Source organism: Apis mellifera, linkage group LG1 (assembly GCF_003254395.2).
Source record: "Apis mellifera strain DH4 linkage group LG1, Amel_HAv3.1, whole genome shotgun sequence".
Classification (NCBI taxonomy): Eukaryota; Metazoa; Arthropoda; class Insecta; order Hymenoptera; family Apidae; genus Apis; species Apis mellifera.
In genome coordinates this window covers 16,676,463-16,696,456 of record NC_037638.1, presented here as the reverse complement: position 1 = coordinate 16,696,456, position 19,994 = coordinate 16,676,463, and the positions used below count along the sequence as shown (strand labels likewise).

The 19,994-nt window shown below is 30.0% G+C and overlaps 2 protein-coding genes across 11 annotated transcripts in view; one reads left to right on the top strand and one right to left on the bottom strand.

The window, feature by feature from the left end:
• Nucleotides 1–5,144, top strand: part of LOC409970 (thrombospondin type-1 domain-containing protein 4) — a 26,526-nt gene extending 21,382 nt beyond the window's left edge. For all 9 annotated transcript variants that reach the window (XM_006571006.3, XM_016913703.2, XM_006571009.3 and 6 more), the window contains exons 4-14: nucleotides 1,271–1,437; nucleotides 1,507–1,600; nucleotides 1,678–1,714; nucleotides 1,794–1,915; nucleotides 2,028–2,157; nucleotides 2,380–2,623; nucleotides 2,789–2,989; nucleotides 3,209–3,370; nucleotides 3,577–3,753; nucleotides 3,891–4,107; nucleotides 4,369–5,144. In XM_006571006.3, coding sequence (XP_006571069.1) covers nucleotides 1,271–1,437; nucleotides 1,507–1,600; nucleotides 1,678–1,714; nucleotides 1,794–1,915; nucleotides 2,028–2,157; nucleotides 2,380–2,623; nucleotides 2,789–2,989; nucleotides 3,209–3,370; nucleotides 3,577–3,753; nucleotides 3,891–4,107; nucleotides 4,369–4,505 — 1,688 coding nt within the window. In that variant the 3' untranslated portion in view covers nucleotides 4,506–5,144. The remainder of the gene's footprint in view (nucleotides 1–1,270; nucleotides 1,438–1,506; nucleotides 1,601–1,677; nucleotides 1,715–1,793; nucleotides 1,916–2,027; nucleotides 2,158–2,379; nucleotides 2,624–2,788; nucleotides 2,990–3,208; nucleotides 3,371–3,576; nucleotides 3,754–3,890; nucleotides 4,108–4,368) is intronic.
• Nucleotides 4,817–19,994, bottom strand: LOC413560. Of its 2 annotated transcripts, XM_397001.6 has the most exons (10): nucleotides 19,721–19,994; nucleotides 18,915–19,221; nucleotides 18,004–18,374; nucleotides 10,801–10,935; nucleotides 9,151–9,263; nucleotides 7,298–7,711; nucleotides 6,981–7,220; nucleotides 6,498–6,835; nucleotides 6,236–6,416; nucleotides 4,817–6,175 (listed from the first exon to the last, which is right to left on the bottom strand). In XM_397001.6, the coding sequence occupies exons 3-10, from the start codon at nucleotides 18,041–18,043 to the stop codon at nucleotides 5,912–5,914; spliced, it is 1,725 nt and encodes a 574-aa protein (XP_397001.3). In that variant the 5' UTR covers nucleotides 18,044–18,374; nucleotides 18,915–19,221; nucleotides 19,721–19,994; the 3' UTR covers nucleotides 4,817–5,911. The 2 variants fall into 2 exon arrangements, with proteins under 2 accessions (XP_397001.3, XP_016769206.1); XM_016913717.2 differs by lacking the exons at nucleotides 10,801–10,935; nucleotides 19,721–19,994 and having other exon boundaries at nucleotides 18,915–19,046.

Sequence of the window (19,994 nt, the reverse complement as noted above, 5' to 3'; positions counted from 1 at the left end):
CAGCCAAGATTTTCACAATGGATCGAATGGGTCGATGTGTCATAGATCTTTAAAGAAGATTACATAGCGGATATTATTTTTATTCGATTACCCATTCTTTAGCGCCTGGTGAAACAACCAGGTAGGTGTGAAGTAATGCGAAACGAATCGAAGGTATTCATAACGATGTGATTAATTATATGTATGTAACACGAATCCTCCAAGTTGATTTCGCAATTGTGTACATGCAATTTACGACAATTTTTCGAAAATTTTATTACTCGTAAAAAGTCGTTACATGGCTGGTCATTTCGTGGTAAATTTTTAAATAATTTTCATTTTGCGAACTATTTGTGGAGAGCTTAAACGTGCGAGAATATTTAGGATTACATTTAAAAATACATAAAAATACATTTAAAATAGAAATATAATAAAGTATTAAAATGATAATTTCTAGATTGGAAAAAATGTAAAAGATTTAAATTTTGTTTCAATCGAATAGATTTCTGAAAAATAATCTATCTTTTATATTTAAATTGCCTTGATGAAAGAGATCATTGTGCAAGTTTTAAATTTATATAATCAATTACAGAAGAAAAAGAAAAACTGTATCAAAACAAAACAAGCTATCATTATTAAATTATTAAAATGAGAATAATTTTTACATGGGGAAGCAATCTAACAAAATTATTCCACGTATTTCTATTTTTTTTCTAAATAAATTTTTATCTAATTGTATGATAATTAAACAAAGTTGATAGATTGTATCACTAGTATCGTTTGTAAAATGAAACAATTTGCATTCACGGCTAATATCAAGATAGTATTTCGTTTAACCAGGCTTGAAAGGAGTTGAAAGACACATAGCGGCTATCCAATGTGCACGTCATCCGCTAAATGACTCGTCTATGCCTTCAATGTATCGCGCAATTGCATTGCATCCGACATTTCTCGCATGCAAACCCGTGAATGACTCTCCGTTTCCGTTTCATTATCCGAATCATTATCCAAATTAACTTTAAACGCGCGACAATTACGCGAAATTATTATCGACAGAATGATCTGAATCTTAATGCAACACATAAGTATCGATGTTTTATTTATGCATTTCCATTCTTGTGGAAAAAAATATGAACAATACATCGACAAAGAAATATCTAATTTCCTTTGTTGAAAATTATACGTAGGATGGAATGAAATTTTGATAAATTAATAAAATGAAATAGTAATAAATTCTATTAAGGACCGATTTTTAATAATCCTCTGCTTTTGATTTTAATATTATTTCTAGCTGTCAAGTTGCAAGATGGTAGCTACGTGTTCAATGGAAATTACAGCATAAGTCTGCCTGGCAAATATCAAGCAGCAGGGACTAGTTTCGTCTACGTTCGTCAAAGTCCTCAGAATTTGGAAAGTTTCTCTGCCATTGGTCCGTTGGAGGAGCCTATTGATGTTATGGTAAATAAATTACAATAAATAGAAACAAATAAACCAATAAGAAGATATATTGAAACAATTTCGATTCAGGTTTTATATCAAGAACCGAATCCTGGGATTGTATATCGATACGTCATCCCTGGAAGTGGGGTATCTCCGAGTTCTCATATTGGACACAAAACGGGTATACAATTATTTCTTTAAGTAATAGACGAGAATAAAATAACAATAATAATTAATGCGCAGAAAATTCTATTTCAGTTTCTAACAAGGCTAGTGAAACTATTCCTCACAGGAAGTAAGAATTCTTCGATATTCGAACATTTTTTTTTTTAATCTCCGTTATCCATATTTAACAAATATTCATTATTCTATAGAATAGAAGCCGGTTCTAATATCAATGATGGAACGCAAACATATCTTCCAAGACGGTACAAGAAAAGAAAATTCTTTTGGAAACCAAGCGGTTATACCGAGTGTAGTAAAACTTGTGGTGGAGGTAAAGAGATACTTTTAGAAATTATATTTTCAAGTTAAATGAATATGAGAAACAAACATCTTTCTTTTTTATCTGTTACCTCCCAAAAAAAAAAAAAAAAAAAAAAAAAAAGGTACTCAGATATTGAAGTATATATGCACGAGGGAGCACACACAGACACCTGTGCCTGAAAAGAGATGCCACGCGTTAGAAAAACCGCGAGAAACTCAAGTACGATGCAATACTACACCTTGCCTACCCAGGTGAATAGAATTCCACGCGTTCAATTGAAAAAAATATATATATTCTTCCATTATATCCTGCACTCTTTCCATTCCTTAATTTAATAATTTCACGCATTTATCGTTTTCAAATATTTTAATACACGTTTAACGTGCATATTCTATTTAATTTTAGGGATAATTTTATTCGAGATATCAAATTTTTAATCGTGAATTTCAATTATTTGAATAAATTTCATAAAGATGGAGAGCAGGCCCGTGGAGTCTTTGTTCGGTTACCTGCGGTAGCGGTACGCGTTCAAGGAGCATAGAATGCGTACAAGAAATAACAGCATCGTTGATAATGAGAATAGCCGATGGCGCCTGCGTGGAGCCTAATATCCTTCCTACTTCCGAGGTTTGCGAAATGCCACGCTGTGAACTCGAATCGAAGGTAGCGCCAACAACATTACCGCCTCCGCAATGGAGCGTGGGCACATGGTCCACGGTATGTTTCTCCTTTATCCAATAAAATTCAAAACGAATACCTATCTATATTATATACAATAAACAATCAAGTAAAAAAGATAGAAAAAATAAAAATCTTTCATTGAGATATATTGTGCGTAATTATTTCGTTTTGTTTTCTTTTTTTTTTTTTTTTTCTTTTAAGTGTTCCACAACTTGCGGTCCAGGTACAAGAACAAGGAGTGCAACATGCGTGACACAAGGCCCTACGTGTAATCTCGCAGAAAAGCCTATTACCCAAGATGCTTGCGATTTAGGACCGTGTACCACTAAATCGCCACAAACGAATGCTATTTCCACGAGAATCGAAAGTTCACAGTGGTTGTACACTGAATGGTCCGAAGAGGTAAGAAATACTATTATACTATACAAAGAAATAATTTTATGATTATTTTATGAAACTTCCTTAACATTTTCTTAAAATTTATAAATCGGAAATTCAAAAGCTTTATGAAGAAATAAAAAATATTCGATAATCGACTTAACACTTAAAGTTAATTATTTTTTTTTTGTATACAGAACGTGTTTTAAGAAAAGTGTAGTATTTTTTTATTAATTTCTATAGTGTTCCGCCGAATGTGGAGTCGGTATGCAAACGAGAAAGGTGTTCTGCGAAAAAGATCCGGAAGGAGAATTTTGCGACCAATCGACAAGACCTGAAACTTCAAGAACCTGTTCCAGCAACAGAACCTGTAGTGGACAATGGTTTACGGGACCATGGACCGCGGTAGGTTCAAATAACATAAATAAGAAAAATAATAAAGTTAATAGCGAATTAGATATCTTAACGTTTAACGTTCTACTTACGTGAAAATCTTAAAAGTTAGTGCACGATTTTTATCTCTAAAAAAAAAGGGAAAGATCTGTCCAAACTGTTTAAAATGTTTAATATTTAAATTTTAAATTTCAAATAAATAATACCTTTTCCTCTAGTGTTCCACGGAATGTGACCAAGGAGAACAAGTCAGAGAAGTAGCCTGCATAACTACGCTTCGTGGATCTCTTCGTGTTGTTCTCGATATGAATTGCCCTGCGAACAAACCGGAAAGTCGAAGATCATGCACCGCTCCACCATGCACATCCTCGTGGTTTATATCAGACTGGACAGAAGTAATTTAAATTCTTCGCTTGCGCATTTTAAGATTAAATTAATCTTCTGTACAGTTGACAACTTTGAGAAACGTGTAACTACGAAGAAACAAAATTCATAATTGTTATTATAATAAATTATTTCTCACGCGTTTTAGTGTTCCCGATCGTGCGGAAAAGGCGTTCAAAAGAGAGAAGTAAAGTGTCTGAACAGAGAGGGCCAGATACCGGAACATCACGAGCTCCATTGCAAAGAGAAGGATCGACCTATATCTCGACGAACTTGCAACGACTATCCTTGCAAGGAGGACATGCACAGATCTGAGAATCATCACACTGTCCTTCAAGTTCAAGACGATCCGGAAATCTCAAATGGTATTTCACATGGCATTTCCTGACAGAAAGTATCTTTTTCAAAAAAAAATTTTTAATTTTCTTTAACGAGAAATTCGTTACGTTCCATTGCAAGAAAACTACTATTTTTACTAATTTTAACACTACTATTATCTATTTAACAGATTTTTAAATTAAAGCGATTCTTGGACAAGAGTTATTTTCTTCTATTTTCTTTGTTACGAATTCTTGTAAATCTTTGTAAATTATATTAAAGATTTTTGATAATTTTTTTACTTTCAGTTCTCGAGGAAAATCCACTTTGCAAGGACAGTACGTCTAACTGCAATTTAGTGGCACAAGCTCGGCTCTGCAGTTACCAGTTTTACCATCAGCTGTGCTGTCAATCGTGTTCCAGAGCTAAGCAAGATCTCGAATGATGATCTGAAATTCTGTCGATCAACCAAATGTATCGTAAATGGAAATTTGAAGCATCGATGATTGATCAAATCAATCTGAACGTAACCTTATGATATTATACGTGTAGTAGAGAATTACTTACCCTTGCACTGCCTGATGAAACATTTTTAACGCCAAGTTTTATGTATAGAAATGATATTAGATATTAGATCTCTAAACGAAAGTAACAATGAAATAATTGTTATTATAGATAATCCATAGGTTCATGAATAAGCTTGGATAAACTTTTATAAAGGTTAATAAATTAATAACAATTGTCAACGTTTTATAATGTTTTGAATAGATTATTTATCGTAATTATATACGTAGCTTTAATTGTAATTTTATAGAAACGATGGTATTAATGAATGTATAATTATTTATGATTAATCTATCTGTGAAAAATCGTTCGAGCTTTTTATTTAATATTACGGAGAAAGTAAGTAGGTTAAATTAAAATGAAAGGAAAATGTAAATTTTAATACTCAAAAGAAAAATTTACGAGATCGTCGACGAGAAATTATAGACTGATCGCACAAATTAACGCAACATTGGCATTTAATTTGTATTATTTTCCATAGTTATTATTCGCTATAATAAAGTTTATGCTTTCTATTTTTCTTTCTTTCTTTCTTTCTTTCTTTCTTTCTTTTTTTATTTCAACTATATAGAAAACAGCCATGTCAACAAAATGGAATCATCATTAAACAAGCCACATCAACAAAAGTATCAACACGATACTATTTACAACGATAATAACACTACTAATTAAAAATTATTCACTATGCCTATCACATACTATAATATAATAAATTATATGTACACATTTATCGTTTTGATTTATGACGGCAGTGATCGTAGAAGACAATTGTCATATCACAAAACGAATAATTTTTAAAGTACAGAAATGCCTTGCTCAGTGGCAGTTAAGTGACAAATGATTAGGATATCATTTGACGTATAATTTATAGGAAATGGTTTATTTTGCTTTCTCTGTGTGAAATGGGCACAAATATAAATATAATAATGTTTACTAACTGTTCAATTTCTCAGCAAAACAAAATTCCAGTTAATTAGCAAGGCAATACTGTACACATCCTTCATTTTACGCATCAATAGGAAAGTTCCTTTCAATCCATTAATCATTGAGATAAACTAAACATCTAAAAATTATTTATCAATTAAAAATTTTTATAACAATGATAGAAATTGAGCAAAAAAAAAACTTAGCTCCATATTAAAATAGAGACATTAATTTTAACAAATTCCAAAGCTTAATGGATCAAAAGAAAATGAATTGGCAATCGTAGAACCGATTAAAAAATTATAGGAAAACTACAATAACAAACTAGATACGAGGATTTAGTTCCTTTAACAAGTTAAATAACTATTCTGAGTTTTCTAAATTTTCTTGAGCAGAAATTGTACTATTATCGTGATTTTTGTACGCTGAAAAGAATGCTAAGGCTTTCATAAGTTGATAACTTTTGCTAATTGGGATATTACTGTCGTACAAACTTCTCGAGGCTTTGCAATCTACGTAGAACCACCAGTTACACTTTAGAATCGTTTGATCGAACAATGTAGATTCAGGACAGAGGAAGCTCTTCATAATCAGACCATCGTCTGTCAATGCACAAACATGAAATACCTACGAATACATAAAAGAATTAATAAAAAATAAATAAATCTTCGTTTATATTATCCATACCATGCATCCAAGATCCTCGTCTGCATAAAGTCCTGGAAAATGTTTTTGATCACCGCAATAAAAGCTCGTGTCTGGAAGATCCACTCGACTTGCGAAATTATCATCGAAATTCTTGTCGTATCCCATTGGATAATACTCACGTGGTGCATTCATTACTTTAGTGGCTCCAGAATTGTATTTACTGAAAAATATTAATAAAGACAACGATAATAATTTATTGGGAAAAGAACAAAATATATATATGTATGTATATATATTTCACTTTTTGTGTGGAGACATGGTTGTAGTCGTAGTGCTAGTGGTGCTCGGTCCTTGCTGTTTTCGCATAAGCTGTTGCTGTCTGAGGAGAATAGCCGCTTCCAGAGCTTCCAAGGTGATGTTACTAGCTTCCGCGAGAGCTTTCAACGACGTCTCCATTCCCTGAATAGGCGCCAAAGACGGAAGTGACAATGGCAACGATGATGAGGATGGCATCGATTGTCGTTTGTCGGTTTGCTGTTGCGATTTATTGAATTCAGCTGATTGGAGCGGCATTGGTTGAAGAGAAAGTAAAGTCATCTCGTTGACCGAGGAGGCGACTTCATCCCCGGGCAGAGGAAGCTAATGCATCGAAGAAATATAATAGATATAATAGAGAAACATATAAGAATTATATGTTATAAATTATATCAATACTATAGAAGAAAATTTAGAAAGAAATTGGCATCATAGAAAAGATTTTTGAATATTATAAGGAAATAACTACCTGACTGAAATCGTCTTTCGACACTTCATTATCAGAATCCTCTAAAATAGCTGGGTTATTGCTGATTCGATCAGTCAATTGCGCAGACGATTGTGGCATCGAGATAAAGGGTGGTAAACCATCATTCGTTGATTTAGAAGTTTCTGGCTCTACGATGCTACCAGCTGGTGGTATGGCAGCAACGATGTTTGGTAATTTTCCTGGAACTGCAGCTGCAACCGCGAGCATCTGTGTTGATGCCTATGGAATAGACATGAATTTTCGTCAAATCATTAATTTTAACAATTTTAAGTGTACTCGAATTGAATGAAAATTACCTGATCCCTTATCATTTGCATTGGAACGACCTGTTGATGCCTTTTGTGTTGTTGAGCCACCATTTGTTTTTGTTGTTGAAGTTTCTGCAATTGCTGCTGTCTCATTGCTTCCTGTTGTTGTAGCCTCTGTTGCTTCAACACTTGCAACGCGAAAGCTTCTTGTTGCAGTTTCAATTGCTGTTTCTGTTTGGCTTCTTGCATCAATTGCTGTTGCCTCAACAAATCTTGCTGCGTTGTTGATAAGGAAGGTGCTGGTATGGTTCTAAGAACCGTGGAATTTTGCTGTACCACCAACTTTTGTCGTTCTGGTTGCTGAGCTATCGGCCTTGCTGCTCCAGGTGGCAAAGGTTTGAAAGGAGGCACCACTTGTCGAGTGTTTTGGATGTGCTGTCTCTGATCATCTCGATTGCTTGCCTTAAACGAATTATTATCGTTACATTGCAATTATATTTTCTTGAAAAGAATTTGATTAAAAGTATATGGATAATTTTTGATAAAATTAATATTGACTTTTAACCGAGTGAAATTAGAAATAAAATTATAAGTACGTATTTATTTTCATAAATATACGGATGTGATTTTTATGTATTTCAAAATTCTCTTAGCTAATATTAGTTAATCTTAGTTAATGATTCCTTACTTGTATGTAGTCAAATAATCATGTATTAAAAATGAAAATTGAATTGTAAATATACCATCGCGCTTAATACTAATATATTTAACTAGAGACATAAAAACTTTAGTTATGCATTAGTGTTTATCATTGAAAATTTTTTTTAGGATTAAAGGATAAATAGCAATAATATAATTTATATAAAATTTATTAGATGAAAAATTTTAATATTTCTATTATATTTTTTTAAGCTTTTAAGAATTGAAGAAAATATAATATATTTATTTTAGAATAACGAAGAAAATTGAAACATGTTTAAAAATTAATTGAAATACATATCTAATTAATTTTATGCAAATTATTAGAAATCATATATTGATGATTTATATGTTTTGATCTTGTCCTATTTCATTCATCTTTTTTTTTTCGTACATCTATAAAAATTAAATATACATGCATTAGTATGAGAATGAGAATTTAACTAGGCCTAACGTGTTATTGTTGTGGAAAGTTTTACGCGAAGAATTCACGCACTAATTACGACAAAGTTGATCGCATACTTTCAGGCTTAATCGATATTTTAATAAACGTATCTAAAATTTGTAGATGTGATTACAATTTTTATCCAGTGAATTGTTAATATAATTTTAATATCAATCGATTAAGGTAGATTCGAAAAGTGATTACAAGATTTAAAAGAAATTTTCAAAAAGAAAATTAATCTATAGATTAATTTTCCTTTACAAACATTAGAAATATTGTTTAAAGATTATCGTTAGAGATATTAAATATATTTTTTTATCTCATTTTTTGTTACTTAAGAAAGAGTTATTAAGTATCAAAGAAGCTATTTGTTTCCTCTTTTCTCATTATAATAAATCTAATGAGAATGCAGACTTGGATTACGATTGCACAAAGGAAACAGTGTTGAGCATCATATTAAATGTGGATTCAATGTGGAATACAGTGAAAAAAAAGAAGAAAAAAAAATCTTGCCATTATAGGAATCCATGATGGAATTGCTTTTTACATTCTTATTCACCTTAGATTTTCCTTGAACTACTTAACAAGAAGATATATATCTGTGTAATGATATAGAATAAAAATTGAATTAGAAAAAATTGTCGATACCATTCATCAAACCATTTACAAAATTTAATAATTAAGAATTCGTTTCTTTTTATTTTTTTTTTTTTTATTTAAAAGAAATAACACGTTTCTACGTTTTTAATAGGCTTACCAAATTAGTATAGGACGATGAACCAATTCTACTGGTCTGTACACTTCTTCTTTTCAAAGCCTCCACATTGGATAAGGATTGACCAAAACCCAGCTCGTCGCCCACCGAAAATCCTGAAGTTAATAGATATTAATTGTCATAAAATTTCTAAATCTAAATTTAAATAAACCTATAAACCTGAAAATTTCAAAGATTTTCGTTTCGAGATAAAAACTTATATAATTATAAATAAATTCTATATTTAAATGCTCTAATGATCAATTTAATATTTGTTTTAATATCTATTTATAGCTGGAAAGCATAGTATAGAAATGATATCATTTTAAATAAACCTTCCAGACATGCATTCATTTTTTATATTAATTTTATATTAAATTATGCACATTATGTAATGTGACAAATACCATTACTTCAAAAGAATGCGAGAAACCAGATCTTTTAGAGGAAAGAATTAAAAAGAGTTAAGCAATCACATATTATGCAAGAATCTATGTTGCTTTCCTTAATGTTCTATAAATCTGCAAACTTTTTAAAACGATCCTTTTGATCTTTGATCAATTATAATGTAAATTAAGTTTTTATTACGTGCCATCTTCTTGGCTTAAATGAATAATGTAATGTGTATAATATTCTTTTTTTTTTCTTCTTATTTATCCTATTCATACTTGTCAAAGCAACAGCGACATAAACTGAAAAAAAGAGAGATTCTTTTTTCAAAGTTAAAAAGATAATATTTCATTTCACGCATGTTTTACACCATTGATTAGGATCTTATGATAATTCAGTTTTTGCGCTTGGTTTCATAACATGAATTTCTTTTAATTAGACAATGTACATAATTATCGATTCAACGTTATGAATAAATGAATATTATTCGATTCTATTTTTCATTTTTATTTTTGTGAATATTGTATTTGATGAATAAAGAAATATAAAGGACAATTTTATGCGATTTTGATTTTGTAAAATTTTAAATTTTAAATGTTATGATATCACAGATTTGATATATATCATTTTTTTTATCTCAAAAACTAAGTATTCAACTATTCATTTCTTGCATAATTCGCAATTAGTTGCACAAGATAGCGCGCAAAACATCCGATTCTTTTTTTTCTTCTTTTCCAACAACATGTATTGAAAAATCAGGCCGCCAAATAATAGATGTAAACAGTGGAAAGTATGTTATTTACAAATCCTGCAAGAAAATATAATGATTTACTACTTAACAGAGGAAAGTTAATTGATTCAAGTGACAGCGAAATAGTCATAAGAAAGGATTTTTGAAAAGAGAATCATTACATACATATTTTACATTGTTTGAAATATTTTTTTTTTATAAACAATAGAAAAAAATAAGCACATTAACACTTTATCCATTTTATACACATCACATTATTCCAACGATATTTAATTTATATGGTTAAATATATGCACACAAGAGGAGTATGTTAATATATCAAGTAGTGATAGAATTGGAAAAAGTATTAAAATGTTAATCATCAATGTACAATATATTTACAGAACACTTATGATCGATTAACACACGATGGAAAAATGATTAAATTTTCATTGAAGAATTTACAATGTCGAGGGCATTCATAGCAAATTCTCTTTCGCGAAAATTGTTTCGACCGGTTTGTTTCGACTCACCCAGGCCGACGTAGCCTTTGACACCTCCAAGATTTCGTACTCGAAATAGGCCGGACTTTTTGAAGGCGCAGTTAAGCACGAAACCAAAGTCCGACTGAAACACGCACGTCCCTAGTGTCTCCCGCCACGTGCATCCTGCAACCAAACCGGAAGAGAAGAACAACTATGGATCCCTGCCCCGATCCAGCTTCTGATTTCATTGTAATTAATTTCTCTCGGTGACTCGTTTATCTGTATTGTAAACTGAATGATGTGCAAATTAATTTCCAGATCAATATTATCAATATTGGACGAGAAATTATCAAATACTCATCGAACAATGAAAACATTGAAACAACTTTACATGAAAAATTATTAAACGCTCAATTTCTTTTATTAATTGAGAATGAAATATATTCTTCTCATCAACTTACTTCTTTTTATTTTCTTGAAAAAATTAATGGTTCGTCGTTTTAGGAAATCGGCAATAAATTTTCAGAAACAATAGGAGAACTTTCTCAGAGAAAGTTCTAAACCGGATTTTTTGACGTAAAAATCGATGCAACGCTACGATGATAACTTGCATTCTTCTTATTATTCTAAACTATTCGAATCAGTTAACAAGGGACTAAAATTTTGCGAGCATAAGAATTTCCATAAATACGGGAGCAGATTTAATCCACCATTCCTAATCTGTGCTATTGACCCCTGTCCGTGAATAGTCTTGTTATCGTAAACGACGATCTCATCAAGCACGACAACCTTGATTGTAATTAGCGATTTTTTTCCATGAACGACATTGATACGATCGTTTTAATTCAATCTCAGTTTTTTATGATGTTAACGTAGTTAATTTTCATGTAAATGCACGTTAACGAAGTTTTTCTTTTTTTCTTTTTTTAGATCAAGATAATTAATTATTTTTAGAATAATTGAAAGATTCATTCATAATCAATATGTATTTTATTATATAATAACAGTAAAATGTCGATTATTCGAATAATTAATTAGAAGATTCTTTGTGTAATTTGAAATAATTAAAAATCAAATTTGTAAATACATCACGAAACAAATAGAAATCAAACACAATTTGATATATGGATTTTTACATAAAATACTCATGTATATATTTCATAAGAGAAATATAAAAATAAATTAATTATTTTTAGACATTTTCTATAGAATCCATTGTATAGAATTTAAACATTTTTATAGTTAAACATATATATATTTCAGATAATCAATTATTGGATAAGTGAAATTTAAATAATTGACGTTTTATTTACTACGTAGTAAATAACTTTCGTTTTCCTCTCGTGATGCCAATTTTAGTGAAATCAGTGTTTAAGTGTTACAAATTCCGGATCTTTTTCCATTACATCTGCACCAAGTCGTCATCGACTACATAATTTTCTCCATCGAGAATGACTCAATCGTTTAAGATAATAATATTCATTCAAAGAAGAAACAAAATCTTCGTGATATTCTCACAAAAAAATGAAATCACACACAGATTTTGAAGAAAGTTCAAACAAACGGATCATGTAAGAACATGCAAATTATGATTCCATATATATGCTTAGTCAAAAATTCACACAATCATTTAACACGTATTGATTTAAATAAAATATCACAGATAACAGTAGATTAGAATTTCTTGTTATTTGTAACATTATTATTAATTATGAAAGATATCAGAAGTTTTATTTTTTTGGAATTAAATACCTTTTAATCATCGTGATTGAAATAAAGAGGAAGAAAGATATTGAAAGAAATGTTCCAAAGTTTGTAGAAGGAATATATATTTCCGGAACTCGAGTTCGAAGAAGATTTGCCAACGTGCCATTGGGCCATAGCCTACTGACCCACTTGAAAAGTCCAATCAACCTTTCGACCACAAAGACTGGCCACGTTCCATACTTCAAAATCAGTTCCGTGTCTCAAAATTCTTAATAATCTTGCGCCTTTCGAAATTAAAACGAATAAAGATTGCGACATTGTAACAGTTTTGTAAAATTAACTTTACGATCTGTATAATTAATAGTTAATATAGCACTTGGCTTCTTTCGTTCCTTTTTTTGTACGTTTTTTTTTTTTTCTTTTGATTTTACTTCATATTCTAAATGGAATTTTTTTTCATCTCGTCATTGCGTTAATGGATGAAATTGTATTGAATTAATTATAGAGATGAAATGGTAAATTATAATGTGTAAATTGCAGGAAAAAATAAATGGTTATTTTCTCGAAAAATAAATTTCTTCTTATATAAAAACACCAATAAATGTTAAAGTGATTTGATTTGAATGAAAATGTTAATTATAATTTATAACTATTTAAATTAATTGATAGATGCTTTTAATGCACGTCAGTTGCGATATATTTGCATCACTGTATTAACATCTCAATTATGAAATTGTAGCTTTGGACTGGATGCAAATTCACTTTCTTAATATTTTTGTGATCGTTGAATACATTTTCTACTTCTTTTATGTCCTTAGCCTATATTCCTTGTGCCACAATTCTATATGATTCTATGTAACATTTTACAAATGGAAAAGAAAGTTATTCTATTTAATATATTCCACGTTTCATACAACATTTCATATACGTTTCATATAACATTTCATATACGTTTCATAATAAACGAAAAGATTGACAATGATGAAATTTTATAAGTACATTTTGTATTATCTGAAAATGATTTAAAATCTAAAATTTTATAGACGTTTCAGTTCGAAGGTTCAGCTTACGTCGCGTGCATGAATATAGTGAAATTTTCAAACGAGAAAGCTTAAGCCTACATGTTGACCGAATTACTGAAGAATAAAGTCACAGATTATGCTTAAGAAGAACGTTATTTAACGAACGATTGTAGCAAAAAATATGTATATAATTTATTTTTTTATAAGATCTTTGTTAATTATCAAAATATAATCTTTTTTATAACAAAATGTCTTATTTCTAAAATAAAAATAATAAAATATAATTCATCATTTTTCAACTCAAACTATCTTTTATTTCAAATGAAATAATACTTGAGTTACTAAATAATTTTAAATTTTTTGAGACAAATTTTGCATAAAATTTATTTATTGTCTTTATTTATTTATCTTTTTTCTTTATTCTTTTTATTTTAAAGAATTCCAGTCCTGTTTCAAAAGCTGGGTCAGATTCTAATCATTCTTTCAAGATTCTATTCACTGGTAAGATTGAGGACGATGATTTTGGTGGTAAAAATTTCAAGGATACTTTCACTATTTCTTTTCAAGAGTAATCTCAGTCACGTAGTCTAATTAAAATCGTATAAACGAAGAATTAAATTCACTTTTCTTTATCTTGGTCATCGTTTCTTTATTTTATATGAAACGACACAGCGATTCGTTCTTAATGGAGTAAACCTTTCGCAATACTTTCCCACGAACGCGGCCTTTACCTTTACCTTGAGAACGGTACTTTTTTACAATCGCCTCTCTCACAATCGCGGCTCATTTGTCATCAAATCTTTTTTCTGATTTAAAAAATTCAGGATTTATTAATAGTCAACGATTATATAAAATGAATCGTGAAATTTATTATTGAAATTTTATTGAAATTTAATCCTTTTTTTATTTATATACACCAAATACTTTTTCTTTTTTATGACAAGTAGAATCTGAATCGTCATTAAGGAAAGAATAAATCGTTGAAGATATTGAAAATATAAAAACGATATTCTTCATTTTTTGAATATAAATAATTTATTACTTGCATAGAGAAATCGTCTTCGTTTCTCTTCGCTATTGACGTCAAATATTTTTATACGAAAAGGAGAGGAGATGAAAAAAAAATCTGAAGATCGTCACCGAAGAAATAATAGAAAGAAAACTATATGTAGAAAGTGACCACTTAGATACAAAACATAAACCCGTTGCTGACCCGATTCCCCAAATAACATGTAACTGTCCAAAACTTAGTGGAAACATTATTGGAACCAGACGAGTATCAATCCTACAAGAATCTGTGCCTCTGTATCCGTTTTGAAAGCTGCTTCCTCGTCGAATAAATCGATCCAGCGAACGGAAACCACAATTGATACACAAAACACAACTTGTTACAGTTTTCTTCTTTTCTTACACGAAATCCAATAATCTATCTTCGTCAAATGATATTCCATTTGATCCAATGAAGATTAATTATAGAAAAACTGAATCTTTATTACAACTTTTCCTTTCTAAAAGAAAACTAATGAACTTGAATCTTTCTCAAAAATCGTATCCTCATCGAATAAATTTTCGAATTTTATGAATTATAAGATCATTGCATTTTTCTTTCCTCGACAAATTTTCTCCACGTGTATTCGTAAAAAAACTCATCGTCTCATCACAATCCAACTAATTATCATTCGATTTCCAACGTGAAAGTCATTTTTTCGATAAATATACAGAGAAAGTTGGAATGACGAGCGTATTACACGCTGTCAACGAAAAATATAACAGTAGTAAGAGTTTCCACGATATATATATATATATATATACACATATATACGTCTCTTATTATCTTCGAGTATCATTGCTGGATTATTCGAAAATATGTACAATTTCATCTATGACACGCGCGATTGACTCAATTTTCGACCCCCTTTCTCGATTCGTGTTTATAATCGTCGATACAATTGTCGACACGGAAAAAATAATTGCTTACTTTCGTCGCTTGCTTTCGTTCTATTTCTCTCGCATCGATATTTTTATCAATGTTAAACCGATGTTTTTTACACTTTCTAGTTCGCGCCAATGCGTACGATCGACGTTACTGTTACTTTTCCTCTTCAATGATTCTGTCCTCGTCGCGTCGCGGCCATTCAATTGCGTTTATGCATATCATTTAATGCATCGTTCGAATCCTTGTTTCGCTCGTTTTACGCGCGAACGTAAACGCTACGATGAATAATTTCCTTGGCAAAGAAGAAGATGTAATTGTTGAGATTTTATTTTATTTTACTTATTTATTTATTTATTTATTTATTTCGATATAGAGAAAGCCTCAGAATGATAATAAATAGAAAAATCAAGTGAAAAAGGTTTGAGGATTGTCCATGTTATATAATGTTTCATATTATATTGCATAAATATTGTAATATATAAAGTATATAAGTATATTATATATGTGATGTATTTATTTCGTCTTTAAAAAACTTTTTTGAGAAACTTTAATTATATTCTCTATCAATCAAGTATTTCTACTAATTTGCTATTTAACTTTCTCTTATTATATCATAATCAAAGCACTAATACTTAAATTTCTTCGTTAATATGATAAAACTATATTTGCAGCATAATTTATCTTTTTAATTTCTTTAAAAATCACAAAATAAATTAAAGCAAATTTCATTTTAATAAGCAGAGTAAAAACTTCTATTAGAAAATATAAAACATGACAAAAATAATTATTATATCAACAGACATGGAAGATTCTTTTGGATATTGTGCTTGAAGTACAATTATTTGTTAAAATTATCAATATTGCACACAAAAATTTAGTGTCTCATATTTTTTTACTTTGTTTCATATTCCTATCATCTTCCCTTTGAATAAAACATTATAATGGACATTGATATAGAAAAGAAAATATTATATATATGAAAACTGAATATATATAATTAATGTATTGAAATAATAATTGTAAATAAATAAATAAATAAATAAAAAGTAAAATCAATTTTGATTTCTTCCTAGATTTCACATTTTTATAATTATCGTTGAGAAATTGAATATTAATTAATATTTGGTACTTTACAACTTATTTACATTTTTATATATACACATTTCCAAAATCTCCTATGGAGTTCTTTATTCGATTTTTATTATAATTAGTGAAAGAAGTTTCATTAAATGCTGAAGAAAGAATTTTGAATATTTCAACATTTTTTTCACCTCTATTAGAAATATAACAACTATCTAAATAAAACGAAGATTTATTTCTAATATTTTTTTTCAGTAAATTTTTATTACAAACTGCATTCGTAATACTGTAACATCGCGACGCATGATGCAAAACCACACATCGGTCATGCTTAAGTTGTGGAGAAGAGGACCGTGAAATTAATGAAAATTACTTCTGCTAGCCCACGAAAAGCCATAGTAGCAGGATATATGTATGTAGTGCGGTTAAGAACGCAATACTTCCCACACTTTTCGATACAAAGAATCATATTTACAAAGATCCCTGTATTAAAATGAGAGGAATATAGTTTATACTTATATAGAGAAGTACTAAGCTATTATCAATGAAAGATCCGATTATTTGAAGATCCAGTAGTGAAGTCCAGTAATAGTAAGATCGAGTGATAAGGAAAAAGTAGTAAGATCGAGTGTACAATGGTGTCAGTCAAGATAGATCTGGGTTCGATAGCACAGAATATAAAATGCTTTGATACAAAGCGTGAATGGTGGAAAAAAAAAGCCCAAAAACCCAAAAAGAGTATTGTAAGACACTAGTTTCCAATCCTTGCAATGTACCATATCATTTATTAGATCAAAGAGAAGAAAGAAATATAAAATGAAATACATTGGAAACTAGTTATTGAATATTTAGACATAATTTTGATATGTAAGTCTCATATCATAAAAAGATTCTGTAGAAACTTGTGTAAAGTATAATATATTTTAGTGGTCAGAAACTTTTAGATCGAGACTTGTATTGGAACGCTTAAATATTCATGTGACATAAAACGAATATTTAAATATTTGCACATGAATATCCAAATATCTTAATTATACACTTGAAAACGCAGCTTCTAGTTTATGTAAATATGTATTTTCAACACGATCTTCCTTCTTTATATTAATTCCTCAAATTAATCGATATAGAAACTTTACTCTTACGATTTTTTAACGATAATTATATGATTAATGTTACGTCCACACTTTCACCTTTCTTTTAAAAATTACAATTCCAAGTTCCACATAAAATCATGAAAGTAACGAAATCATGTATCAAATCATTATTAATGAAAACTGTCAATGAAAGATATCAAACATGATTCTAGAAGAATCATTTATTAAATTCTAAACTTGATCCAATCTTATTTTAACATTCAATTCAATCAACTATACCTCCTATAAATAATTACATACAAATTAAAAACACGAACACACGATATACAATTATGAAGAAAATACACATGTCAAGTTCAGAAGCTGCATCTTAAAATTTGAAACTAATATGACAAATAACTGTTCTACGTACCGACAACTACGAAGAGGAACAAGGTCGTGGCGATCTTCATACTTGTCTATCCAGTTTTAGTTATCGTTCAGTTGTGCAAAATACTCGATAATTGTCTCGAAACGTTTCCTTTGAAACGTCTCCTCTTCGAGGAATCTTCAACGTCCACAATAGTTGGATAACTACTCGCGATGGTCGAAAAATCCGCGAAATTACGAGCCTTTGGTGGTATTCCACGATAGAATGATAAAAAGATACGACAGGTTACTCGTTCCCGCGGACACTAATACTGTATGGATATGTTCCTCGAAGGCGAGCACGCTTTCAGACCCCATCTGGTTTCCAGGGACGGCTGAAACTTGGCTCCACTTTCCAGATCCCCCTCCCATTCTCTTCACGTCATCGTGGAAAACGTTTGATAGTTGGTTGATTATATATAGTTAAAATATATGCATGTTAAACGTGCATGAAAAAGTTCGAGGAATATTTCATGTAAGATTTTTATCGGTATTCGTTAAAATATATCCGTTCAAGTTCGTGATTTTATTAAAAAAATTCAGTTAGTCGAATTATTGAATATTCTCGATGATATCTTTGATCTCAAATATTTTTTTAAAATTGCAGAGAAAGTATCTTTTTTTTTCTTTTTTTTTTTTTAAAGAAATTGTTGCTATCGTTAATTCTATCTTGTTATTCTCGCTATTATTATATACTTGATCGTATTTCCTGATCTCCAATATCTTTTACATTTTTTTTAAAATTGGAATTATCTTTTTCTTTTCTCGAAGAGTCATCGGTGTCTGAAATATTTTGATTCCAATTCCCAAGTAAGAATTGAAACTTTGCAATTGAGGTTTGACTTCGCAAGACCAAATGAGGTGATATTTCTATTTGTAGAAACTGTTTAAGAATATTAGAAATTTCACAGGTACCTTGTTTCCTGAGAAGAGACGGTCCTGTCGAAGTCCCCACCAAGCTTGAACGGCAACGGTTTGCTCACGGCATAGGTTCGATACGCGCACGTTCGAACCAGCTATGAGTAAAATCCTGTCGAAGTGTCGGTGACCCACTCGGATGAAACGATAACGGGATCGTCATGCATTCATTCACGAGCGAATTGATCGACAGGTTGGGAGGATCGGCTGGTTTTTAGGTCTTTCAAAGATTCGACAAAACAATTTGTCTACAGATTTTTATCTCCTCTCTTCTTAGAAATTGATTGTATCCTCGTTTTACATTCTATCAAATAATTTTAATACGTAATAATATAAAAAGTTAACATAACGTTCGATTCGATTCTAGTTGTGTGTATGTTTGATTGAAATACTGCCTTTACGTATGTATAAATATTTTTTTTTAAGTTGTTTTAAAAAAATTAAAAAATAAAATAGAATATAAAATAGAAGAATTAAAAGTTTCAGTCAAGAAACTTGTGTAATCGTTGATATATTAATTAAAAAATTTTATTTCGATAATTTCATTTGATCTTTAAATGATAATTGATAATTGATAATTGAAGTTGGAAATTTTTTTAGATATTCTAGAATTTTATGAAATTGAATATTGATAATAATTTTCCAATTTGATTATATTTATTTTATTAATCGTAGTAAAATTCTATTAACTATTTCCAGATATCTATAATTGGATCAAGTTTGCTATGGGTCAAGTTTTAAATACAAGTGATGTAATAATGCATTCCGTTACAACAATTTTACAGTGAAATCGTGCCTCTTACTTTGTAGACATGCGTTAAGAAATATTGTCGTGCAGTTCTTGATCATTTTTAAATTATAGATTGTTGTTGTTGTTTCGACATTATTTATAAATTAATATAAATACATCAATATTATGCAGGAAAACTATGTAGTTAAATCCAAACACGTTTATTTGATGTTTAATGTCAGAGATATTATTATGCACTAGGCGGCCGTGTGAATGTCAAGTGTAGATCAAGGTTTAATAATTGCTTTTGTCTATCTCTTATTCTTAATTCTTCTTTATCTAAAATA